Source organism: Mytilus californianus, unplaced genomic scaffold (assembly GCF_021869535.1).
Source record: "Mytilus californianus isolate M0D057914Y unplaced genomic scaffold, xbMytCali1.0.p SCAF_17, whole genome shotgun sequence".
Classification (NCBI taxonomy): Eukaryota; Metazoa; Mollusca; class Bivalvia; order Mytilida; family Mytilidae; genus Mytilus; species Mytilus californianus.
Window position 1 is genome coordinate 9,362,377 of NW_026262659.1, and position 13,188 is coordinate 9,375,564.

At 31.5% G+C, this 13,188-nt stretch overlaps 1 protein-coding gene across 1 annotated transcript; it reads right to left on the reverse strand.

Moving 5' to 3' along the window:
• Positions 1-568: 568 nt before the first annotated feature.
• On the reverse strand, positions 569-11,175 carry LOC127726358 (uncharacterized). Its single transcript, XM_052233718.1, has 9 exons — positions 10,914-11,175; positions 10,333-10,510; positions 8,609-8,712; positions 7,345-7,461; positions 6,725-6,928; positions 4,420-4,523; positions 3,258-3,378; positions 2,853-2,897; positions 569-1,093 (listed from the first exon to the last, which is right to left on the reverse strand). Exons 1-9 carry the CDS (start codon positions 10,978-10,980, stop codon positions 744-746), a joined length of 1,290 nt encoding a protein of 429 aa, XP_052089678.1. The 5' UTR covers positions 10,981-11,175; the 3' UTR covers positions 569-743.
• Positions 11,176-13,188: the final 2,013 nt, after the last annotated feature.

Here is a 13,188-nt window from a genome sequence, read left to right on the forward strand (position 1 = left end):
GGCACCTCTCTCTTTCCAAATGTGTACATTCCCCGTTTCCATTCTCAATTTTATTTGTACTTACATGTTCGTGTAGCATTTTTTTAAAGTACCAATCTATAATTGATTCTAATGGTGTGTCCGGGCTTCGTCATATGTCCTTATGATGAAATATACAGTTTTCATGAATATAAGGAGAGTTGAGATATACACCAATGAGACTGCAATCAATCGACAAAATTACATCTTAAATGTTATTAATTTAGTATTGTCATTGGTATTAAAAAAAAACAGGACTCACAAAACATCTTTCTGACATGTGGTAAGTGTTGACTACATTATCTTTACAATTTTACATTTATTATAATAAGTCGTAAAAGTCGGATCTTCGTTCGTCTGTTTTTAATTCATTTAATAACGATGTCGAATTGGCCAACATTGCGCTTTTAAGTATTGTTAAAATTTCTGACTATCTTTCTTAAAACTAAAAACAAAGTTGAGTTTCGAAAATTTTCACCCACACAAAAAAAAAAACAGACGAAATTACTGGCAATTTCGGATACAAAAAGTAACACGTACAATTAGCAAATCATAAGTTGAAATTTTATTTTGTGACAAATAAAATGGTTGCCATTACACACACAGTTTGAATATCAATCATGTTTATCATCACCAATAATGAACGTTTTTGTTTACATAGATCAGGTATGAATGTTCCATCATTTTTATATGTTCTTTGTGACTTTAAATAGTCTCTGGTGTCACTAGTCATCGAAAACATCACTATATAAGGGAGCTACTTTTGGTGCAGGATTTAAAGTTAGAATATGTTTTGGAGACCAATGCGGATCAAACATTGGCCACGGACTATTTGCTGATTTTTTAGGTCTGAAGTTATATTTTCTAGCAGAATGAATAATATTCGGATCAAAAGTTGCCTTTGAAACGACATCTATATGTACCGTTGTTGAACTGCTAAATGGATCAAAATCAGCCTGACTTTTAGACATTTTATCCTTGTGTAATCTGTACTGTATTGTTCCAATTCCTATCACAATAATTATTACAGGTATTACTATAAGTCCGAATAGTCCTGTTAAATGAGGCGCTTCATCTGTAAAGTAAATAGTATTTCAAGTGTTTCATAACTCAAATGTGGCTCGCTATTTTTCTTTAATGAATGAACGAATTATCTTTATTCTCATAAAAAATATACAAAGTTACAGAGAAGATAATATTACAATAATAACAAATATTGAATATAACATATGTGAAATACAAATGACTGTTATATAATATTATAATAAATATTTCTTCATACGTATGCATTACTGATTGATTGATTGATTGATTGATTGGTGTTTAACGTCACTTCCAGGACTGTTGTGTTATTTCGTTGCGGTCAGTATTTATTGATGGAGGAAGCCGGAGTGCCCGGTTATACATTACTGTATCATGTATATAATATTATTAATTTATTTTTTTTTATATCACTTTGTAGACACATTTATATTTAATTTACTGTTATTATTATTATTATTATTATTTGGTAAACATATGTTTATTCTTATATCGCTATTGTCGTTATAATTATTTTCGGGAAAATGTACTGTACATTTGTGTTATGATTGTTTTCGTTTAATAACACAAGCAATGAAAAAAATATGTATATGTATAGTTCACATTTTCCCGTAAAGATGTTAATAAATACTCGATTATCGAAACATCATTGTTTAATTGTCTGTAACTACATGTACTGTTCAAAGAAAAAAAAAACTAGAACTATGAGTAAAATAAAAAAAAAGTATACACCGCCCTACAATACTATATTTCAAAAATGAATAACTTCGTCTATGAAAATTTACAGAAAAGGAAACGGAACAAAAACAATTTTACATAGTCCCCTTAAACATGTAAGCCAGCAATATATTATAACTTCATTTACATTCTCAGATAGCATTTTGCTATAAATATCCGTCTTAACTGTTTAGGAGAAGTTGTGCTTAAAAAACACATGAACAGACCTAAGACGAACGAACAGGATGATTTCTATATATTCTAAAATTATTCCTTAATGCACATTATCAGGTAGTATTTTACAACTGTAAAATTCTCCACTTTCTATACACTTAAAGTATGTAGTGCTTACATGGCACATGCACAAATGAAAGACGGACTGACGAACATATGAACGAAAAATTCCCTGCGAACAACACGTGTTTTTGGAATACTCTCGTCAGGTCTCGTCACCCCAAGTGTGATTGGGGATTAGAAATATGGTTACTTACTTTAATCTGCAGTAAAACCCTTGCCAAAGTAGGGCGTCTGTTTTGCTGTGCGGGATGAACAAGTACGCAGCCATGTCCGGTCAAAATGGGGACGTTAAATCATATACCTCGTGTAAAGAGAGTGCCACGCTTTTTGCACGTTAAGAACCTTTGTGGGGTCTGCAGGTGGCCTGTTGCAAGGTAACATTTCTGTTCCCATCCAAGATATTCCCAATATCCAGTGGCAATCCAAATTTCCACGACCATTATCCAGGACAGCCTCTATTACACGACCTACCTATTGTATTTATTGTTAATTTGTTCCCGTCCTGAACATGCATGTAATGTTTACCACTAGACGTTAAGCAACCAACAATCGATCAATCAACCGTCATTTGTGAGTTGAACGCGTTTACCATTATTAAAACCGAAGGGACAAAACAGTTATAACCATTTAATCTGGTGACAATGAAACATGTTCTTAATTCATTTTATTTTTTATGAATCACTTACTTAGATAGCAAAATATATCTTTATCGTCATTACACACGAAATTGCAACCGATGTGGATCGTTTTGACATAATTATAAGAATGAGTTATCTTACCGTTGCCTACAGTAGTTGTAACAATAGTTATATCTTCACATACCTCTGAAAGGCAAACTCAGTACAATGAATATGAATAAAAGTAGATGTAAGAGATACATACATAAGAACATAACGACACAAATAAGTAAAATGTATCTAGAGGTTTAGATATCAGCAACAATCTAAGAAAAAGTTTCTATATGTCAAAATCTAAATCGTCCCGAGTCGAGAAAAGCTGTGAATATTTTATTTAAGACTTTCAAATATCTTTCATCAAAACCAAAATGTTCTACATCGTACAGCAGAGAAAATATTCAGATATAAAAACAGACAGGCACATACATACGCGGCTCGGTTGAACAGTGTTTTTAAAGCACTAAATCCGCCCATCCAAATAGTCCTTATCGTAATACTATAACATACCCGATGGATCCGTCAGTACTAAACTAATACCACCAGGTTCTGTAATTGTAGATGATGATGTATTGCTGCAAAACTTTGAATTTTCCGTGGCGTAAGTTGTATTTCCTATTCTCTGTAACGACTGAAACATACAAAATAACGATGGAACATAAAATGTCAAACAATAGCTTACATTTTGATATAATCAAGACCCATACCAAATGAGGACTATATAAACATCAGCTGTCTCTGTATTTGTTGAATTTTTCTTATACTTATAAGAAAACAAAACAAAACCGTTAAAGTAATCCTAATTCGTTTCTTTTTTGCATGGTGCTTATTTTTTAGAATTGCACAAGACCAGTGTTCTACTGTCAATGGTGTTGCTATAGTGTGTTTGTTTTTGTCGCAGTAGTTAGCAAAGAAATAATGACACCGTACATGCGTTAAAACAAGGAATTTATTTACTTTTATGAACCCTTGGGAACAATTTTAAAGCATAACTTTTCTGCAAAGACTCTCTTGTCTTATATAAACATATTACACACAAACTCGAGAACATTGTTTCAATTTAAATAAATACACACACACACATATAAATAATGTAAGTATATAATATTCAGGTATTCCTAGATGGATGGCTTTAACGTCCAGTGGCAAATTAAATATAATGTCGATTCAGGACGAGAACATAAACCCTGCTTTGCAATGGACCGTATCGCTGAGCCGGATTATAAAAGGTGATACTTCGAAAGGTAACAGTCCACACGAAAAAATGTCACCCTTCCTGGACATAATTTATTAATTTATTCTGACTTCGAGCACACCAGCCTTTGCTCTTACTCCTAAATGCTTCGAACTTAGTGGAGAACCAACAAATATCAATTTTCAATTCTTTGGTTTGACCCAACAAGGGACCGAACTCGTGACCTCCCGCACTCGAGGCGAGGACGCTTTGTTGTTCGAATTGTCTTGCTAAATTTATGTTGTGTTTTGCCTGTAGTCTTGTGTATTAGTTAAAACCAGAAGTTTAAAGTTGAAATTAAAAATACTAAGACAACATTGTTTGAAGTTGTTCAAACTGAAACTTTCTATTTACCTTTATAAAGATTATTCTGGGTCGAAACGAAAGTTTGTGAGATGTAAATGTAAATGTTTTTAAGAATATTTCACGTAAACTCACAAAACAACTAAACGGATTTTGTATACCAACGTCCATATTCCAAACAGAGAGATAAGTCTCAGAATCTTCATCAATTGAATGTATACATTTATACATTCCTCCACCTATTAAAAAAAAAAGAATTAAGTAAGCCGAAGAATACAGTAGTACAATTCATGTTCATGAAGCAGCCAGTAAATATCAGAGTTTCAATTTTTAAAGGGAAACTCCATACTAAAATTTACGACAAAAGAGATGATTTTTCATTCTCTATTGTTAATTTTCCCTTTTCAGACGACGATGTTCCTTTGGCTCCATCATACGGTGTTTATATATCCCAAATCGTTCGTTATACCCGGGTGTGTAGTGATGTCATAGATTTTAACGAACGTAATCAATGCATCACTGGTAAATTTTTAAGTCAGGGATTTCGTTACCACAAATTGCTTAAAACTTTTACTAAATTCTTTCATAGATACAAAGATTTGATTAGTAAATTTGGCTGTACCTGTAGAAAACTTATTAAAAACGGTACTTCACATCCTAAATTTTACGGTAATATTGTACTAAAGGCGCGGAAATCACTATATGATCCGTGTAAACTCATCGAACCTTTAAACAAACTTATTAGTAAAGGTTATCTTACCAATGTTGTAATAAGATCTTTGACCATAGTTTACATTGGCACAAATATCGATTTTGTCATCAGCAAATTAAAACATAACTAAATTTGTATTCTTTTCAAGCGGTTATTTGGGATGTATAAATACACATCCACGTTCATTTTCTATATGGAAATTACTATATCTATATATAAAATTATACATATTTATTAACAGGTTAACTATCCTACTGCTTGTCGGTACTTTTGTTTTGGCATTGCACATTTCATGTCTTCTTTGACTGTCCATGACGTTAAAACAATAAATCCCTGGGATGTGTTTTAGTTGATTTGAGTCTGATGCATGATTTTTTATTATTAATTGTTTTTGGCTTTTAACTAGCTTTCAGTAACTACGAGTACTCTGAAATCGTACTTTCGTATTAATTTGACCTGTTGATACAATTTGTAATGTATTTTTGTTATTTAATGTTTACTAATTTAGTGTTATATCTTATCTCCCTATTTTCAATATATACCATCTTTGATAAGTGTTTAGTATGATAATAAATTTTCTTTTTTGTTCTCGTACTAGGAACAACAAAATTATTTCCGTCCTCCATGTATACCTTACAACAAAATTATTTTTATTTACCTGTGAACGTTATTTTATTTGGCCGCATTTTGTCCATGGTTATGGTTGTCTTTCTGATATTGTTTTACATCTAACACACTTGTTTTATTAATTTTGTATTTACATTGTGTCATAGATCAAATTTATACGTTCAGTGTATGTTCACTTGTTTTTGTTAATATGTCTTTTGATTGAGTTAAGCCATTTCAATTGATATTTTATAGTGTGTCTTTCTATGCTGTGATGTTACATTATTGTTTCAGGTAGGGTGAAGGTTGGCGCCTATTAAAACGTTTAAACCCGCTGCAATTGTATGCACCTGTCCTAAGTCAGGAACCTGATGTTCAGTGGTTGTCGTTTGTTGATGTGGTTCATAAGTGTTTCTCGATTCTTGTTTTTATATAGATTAGACCGTTCGTTTTCCTGTTTGAATGGTTTTACATTAGTCATTTGTGGGGCCATTTATAACTTGCTGTTCGGTGTGAGCCAAGGCTCCGTGTTGAAGGCCGTACTGTGACCTATAATGATTTCCTTTTACAAATTGTGACTTGGATGGAAAGTTGTCTCATTGGCACTCATATCACATCTATCTAAAGTATTAGTCAATTTAAAATCATTAACCTTCAATCAACTTTTCACATCAATGGCACCGATGAAAAACAAAACTCATCAGAGATGAGGACTAATTTCTTTACTTTATGTTTCATATACATACAACAAATGTTACACGATATTTAACCTAGTAATGGACATTTTGGGGGTTTTCAACCAAACCTGAACAACGAAAAAGCCATTACAGCTATGAATTTATCTCAACATGACAAATTGTATAGAAAAATGTCTGTTGTATGTTGCCCTTTATATGTCTTTTTTTCTCGTTATATCGCATTCTCCTTTGAGATGCTCCACATGTATTTGCTTGTATTTACCTGATATGAGCAGGGAAACAATGATTTAACTATTGATAATTTACTTAACTATAATAATAAATTTTATAAACAAAAAAACAATCAGAAAATTCACTATGTAAGGTTTAAGATTTTGTTTATTGTCATCATTATACACCTAGCCTTCATCAGCGTTATACTTACTGGAGAATGTTTTTCCTACAGCAGTATTATCACATACACCACTATACGAAATGTGTATTCTTGTTTTATCAGTACACACATCCCATGTGGTATCACTACAGTGGAACCCGCTAGCTTCGCCATGGTGCTGAATTGTGACATTAGTGAAAATAGCTTGAATAGCTGTCGAACAGGTAATATTTATATTCTGTTCCTCGATAGAACCTGAAAACAATAGTAAGCAGCACTTCATAACTTTCTTAAAATGAAGATTTCATTATATTAAAATTAAAACTAAAAACTGTAACCAAATCATAACACCTTTTGGGTGTTTTTTCAGCGACATCAAAAAGAAAAAGAGCTGTTTGATAAAATATTTGCAAAAGATTCCCTGAGACCACTTGGAATATTCAAAGAATTTGAATTAGTATAAAGTTGATTCATTGCAACTTCCGTAGAACTCTGATTTTTCCGAAGTCCTGCGTTTAATTCATTGTCGAGTCTTACGAGATTCGGTGCTTACTTTGAAGATGAATTCATCGATGTAGACAATAAATACAACATACTTGCTTATAATCGAGGTCCTGAAAATATCTTGATATAATACCAACAAAGAATATTGTTCAAAATAATATGCTTACCATTTCGTACTAAAGTTATAAAGTTTCGAGCCACTGTTTTCCTTGTGCAAACATCTTGAAGGTTGACACTTACATTAACGGTACCATACAAGATATTGGTAAGGTAAGGACTATATTCTGCAAAGAAATTAAACAACAAATTAAAAAAAAATGCAAAAACAATATACTAAATTATGATAATTAAAAAAAAACAAAGACTAAAAACTGACAAATAGTTCAATCTAACTAAAAGGCATAAAAACGTTCAATTATAGAAACATGTCAAGGCTATAAGATTTTTGATAGGATTCAGTGATACTTTACTGAAACCTGGAAGTGTAACTATGTTTCTATACCAGCAGTGTACTATTTATACAATTTTTTTTTCAGACCAGCAAAGTTCGTGGAAAAAGATATCAAAAGTTAATTTATTTAAAAACAAACAATAATGAGGGTGGTTTTTAACGACCTTGTCTACCCATGAGGGTCTTGCACGGTCGGTAATAAACAATTTATAATACATAATTTATATATATGAGCGCCCTAGTTAAGAATTTGAGAGTAAACTCTACAAAACAAGAATTCGAAACGCATGCATACAAGGATTTGAAATGCAGTCAGTCACATTTTTCATAAATTATGTAAATTTCAGGTGATGATAAAACAATATATATATTGTGACCATCATACACTGTTCTGCATCTCCTTCATAATTTGGGTGTTGTCTTTGTCATAAATCAGGCCGTTTCTATTCTCGTTTGAATTCTTTCATTTCATGTCGGTGCCTTTTAAAGCTGACTGAACGGTATGGATTTCGCTGATTGTTGAAAGGGATGACTTATAGTTGCTAACATCCACGTCATGTGTACTCGAGTGGAGAGTTATCTCATTGGCAATCGCACCACATCACCTTATTTTTATGTAGCTTCATTTCAAAGTAGCAACGGGTATCGTCTGTTTAGCCAGCTGTTTTTTTTTAAGCTCCACTGATGAGTCTTCTGCAGACGGAACTTGCGTCTGGAGTACAACATTATAAGTTTGGTATTTTTAAGGACTCTTTGCTTACGCAAGTTTTAGACACGAAAGTTTCACGGTATATTTAATCACAAGTTTCCCGTGGAGAACATCAACAGTTTTTCTACACGGTAACTCTAACCTTTATTTTTCATGTCTTGAAAATAACCTTGGGGAGTTGCTAGATTGCTCGTACTGGCATTTTATATTTTAAATACTATAAGTAAAATCCATTATATTGGCAAATGATGAAGATAGGTGTATTAGTTACCTGTCAACTGATAGTAGTATGCAATATAGCTGTCAACCATAGTCAGTTCTATACAAAGAAACAGGTTAATGGTAGAATTAGCGAATGACAGTTTTGTTGTCGATCTAAAATCATAAAATGAATAAGAAATAGCAAAACACAATCAATATTTTTGTCGTTGGGTTACTGTCTCAAGGACGTTTATCCCACAACTTCCTTTATTCACATTTCCCTTACCGAGGCCTGTTCTGTATTTATTCTTTGACATAAGTTGCTAAGATAATAATACATTAATGTATTGTACAACATACAATTCGTAGGTAAACGTAAAGTCAGAATTTTGGAATGCCAAGTTTTTTTATCTTTCAAAGTTTATGTTTGTCTGTAAGGTATAATTCATCTCCTTTGTTTTTTAGCTATATATTTCTAAACTTTGACAAACAATACAGAATAAAGAAAAGAGTATTGTGAAAAATGAAGAAAAAACATAAAGAGAAGCATGTCTTAAATAACAAAACCTCCGATACTTTTGTATAATCAAATCATAACACAATTGAAACACTGGAATGGTTTTCAGGTCTATTTGATTCATGTGTTCTATTGAAACAATGGAATGGTTTTCAGGACTATTTGATGTATGTGTTCTATTGAAACAATGGAATGGTTTTCAGGACTATTTGATTTATGTGTTCTATTGAAACAATGGAATGGTTTTCAGGTCTATTTGATTTATGTGTTCTATTGAAACAATGGAATGGTTTTCAGGTCTATTTGATTTATGTGTTCTATTGAAACAATGGAATGGTTTTCAGGTCTATATGATTTATGTGTTCTATTGAAACAATGGAATGGTTTTCAGGTCTATTTGATTCATGTGTTCTATTGAAACAATGGAATGGTTTTCAGGTCTATTTGATTCATGTGTTCTATTGAAACAATGGAATGGTTTTCAGGTCTATTTGATTCATGTGTTCTATTGAAACAATGGAATGGTTTTCAGGTCTATTTGATTCATGTGTTCTATTGAAACAATGGAATGGTTTTCAGGTCTATTTGATTTATGTGTTCTATTGAAACAATGGAATGGTTTTCAGGTCTATTTGATTTATGTGTTCTATTGAAACAATGGAATGGTTTTCAGGTCTATATGATTTATGTGTTCTATTGAAACAATGGAATGGTTTTCAGGTCTATTTGATTTATGTGTTCTATGTACCATACTATCGTGTCCTTTATATGACGAATTTAGAAAAAAAATATTTGATAAAGCAACACATTTTAATAGTGATTTTTTGTCTTTTGATGATAAACAGAAATTAGGGTTTTTATTTACAGATATTAATATGATTCGTAGTTTATAGAATTATTATTTTAAATAGACGTAGAAATGTTTTATACTGTAAATAGTGTTCTTATTAATATGTTTTATAATAGACGAATTCTCTATAATTTTTAATGTTATAGTCCTTTATAATTCTGTACAGAATGGCTCTCTTTTTATATCTATATATTTTTACACTAAATGTAGTGTTGTATTATATATTATTGAGAGATGAGACTTAAATAAAATATTGAATTGAATTGAATTGAATACTATATATATATGTGTTGGTGATCACGGCAAGTCAAGTCTACACTGTACTTTTATGGTGCATCGTGAGGCCAAAATTCATGTGACGTTATAAACGATATGGAAATAATTATATAAAAATATCAAGTTTATCAGATATATGTGTTTTATGTACCGTAATAAATATTTGTTGTCTTGGTGATAGAAGCAAGTAAAGTCCAAACTTTCAGGTAAGGCATCGTGAGGCAGAAGATCATATGACGTCATAAACGATGAGTTATAGAATGTTACATCTCCTCTGTCAGCTCCCAACCAGTTTCCAATTAAATCAGAAGGGAAACTGCATTGACAGTCTATAAAAAGTATAATTGAAAAGAGAAAAAAGTCAGCCCTATGTTTTTATGTATAGATTTTTTTTTCTTATGTATTATCAAGCCTTAAAAAGTTTACTTAAAATATATGTCAAAAGGTGATTTTTTTATCATCATAGCGATTTATTGCGATGAAATTCTAAATGGAGTGAAAATAGTAAAACTTTCATAGAAAAATGGATAGAAATAAATTATTGTAATTATAACAGGACAACAAACGTTAAAATAAAGCAGGTTTACGAAAGTATTAGAAAAGGAAACATGTTCAAGTTTACGGAATTTCTTAACTTAACTAGATATATATTAATTGTTAGGGATCGTAATTTCTAAAGAATAAATTATAGTTTTATGCTTTGCTAAAAAAATAGAAAGTAACAATACTTACCCACACTGATTAAAAAAATCAGACTTATCACACAAAATCCTTCAACAATTGTCATCACTATCATCATTATTATATTAAAAAAAAATGTTTTGAAAATTAGAAAAAAAAGTTACAAAGTAACTCATTCGGATTAAATAAAAACAAATATGATAGAATCAATTAAAGTTTATTTAAATTTAATCTTGTCCCTTTAAACTGAAAACACCCATATTAGTTTCTCACATAAGAGATTTTTGTTGATTAAAACTATGATTTTACTGATAATAATGTGCAAGTAATAAGTTATGTTTTAATTACTTTATCAGCACTGATTACACGCATATTACATTTTGTTTGTAATGGGAAACTTTGAATAATACAATTGATTCAGTATTGGATATTCAGTTTGTAAAGTATCAAAATTATTTTGATAGCATATTTATGAAATGAATAATCTTTAAAAAGAATCGAGAATTGGAATCAATCGACATAAGAAAATGGATGCTTTTAAAATGTCATATTGTTACACCTGAAGCTTGTTTCTCATTCTCAAGTTTCTGCATTTGTTCATGGAACTTCTGATTTTTAAACTGACTTTGATATACTAATTTTTATAAATAATTCTAAAAAACAAATATCATTAAACCCTGACAATCACTGGAAATAGGATAACATATGTATTAGAGTTAACATACTAAGGCCTTCAAAATACAAGTTATGTACGTAAATGGTTCTTCCATGTTTTATACACTACAACCTACCCAACAATCCAATCATTCAATTTAATTTTCTTCTTCGAATTAATTTTAGCTTTGATGTATTTTGATATTGTCCTATAACTTATGTGTCATTGCACTGGTTGTCTCTAAGCTGTCGATATTTAAAAGGAAAACAACGCTCAGTTTGATTGAAAAATAATAAAGAGAAAACAAAAATGACATAAATAAAGGCAACAGTAGTATACCGCTGTTCGAAACTCATAAATCGATAGAGATAAAAACAAATCCGGGTTACAAACTAAAACTGAGGGAAACGCATCAAATATAAGAGGAGAACAACGACACAACAAAAACACAACATTAAAATGTAACACACACAGAAACGAACTATAATATAACAATGGCCATTTTCCTGACTTGGTACAGGACATTTTAAGAAAAAAATGGTGGGTTGAACCTGGTTTTGTGGCATGCCAAACCTCCCGCTTTTATGGCAACGTCAAACACAACACCAAAACGACAACATCACATGACAGGACCACAATACAAATAAATGGGAGAACATATAGGACAAAGAAACACACGAATAATAGCTAACAAAAGGTACTAGGCTTAAAATTCAATACGTCAGACGTGCGTCTCGTCCACACAACTCGTCGACCAACCAGTGACGCTCAGATGGAAAAAGTTTGAAAGCCAAAAAAAAAGTACAAAGCTGAAGAGCACCGAGGACCAAAACTTCAAAAAAGTAGCGCCTAACACATAAGTGACCTAACTTCAGATTATTTATACACTTGTCATCTTCTTTGATAATTGTAATTGAAAACCCAAGTGCGTGCAGATTTTGTAACCACTGTTATACAGCTATATTAATTTGAAGTCACGTTCAGTTTGTTGGAAATAAACTTGTCTTTTGTTGAGAGAATGGCAAGCTCTTAATACATAGACAAAACCATCATTCATGTTCAGTAAGATATAATTTTAATACTGATTTCAATAAACAAACTTTTCATTTAGACAATTTCACTTTCTAAGTATATCTTTGAGCAAAACTCCAAAATACAATGCTATTTTTTTTCGTCTAGTTTGCTTACAAGGCATCGGTATTTTAAAATGACTTACTAATTGTAGGAGGTTCAGAGTTCCATAAAACTTGATGGATTACGAACTTATTTCTATCTTTTTGTTTATTCCGTAAACAACACGATGGGCGCCACATTTGGCGCAGGATCAGATTACCCTTCCGAAAGCACCAGATACCATCATGGATTTTGATGGGGTTTGTGTTGCTCAGTCTTTAGTTGTGTATATTTTGTTTTGGATGTGTTTTGTTTTTCTTATTTTGTTGTGGTATTGTCAGTTTGTCTTCGAGTTATATTTTTTTATTTTCCCTGTGGTATTTTCTGCCACTGTTTTAAACTCGAATTATGGCTATTTTCCTGTTCGTTTCCATTTTTGTATCCGTTATAGTTTTCTACTAGTTGTTAAGCGGTTTTGAGGCTTCGTATTTATCATTCGTTTTGAGTTTCGATGAGAGTATAAGCATTATTCCAAGAAAATATAGTAGTTTCATCGGT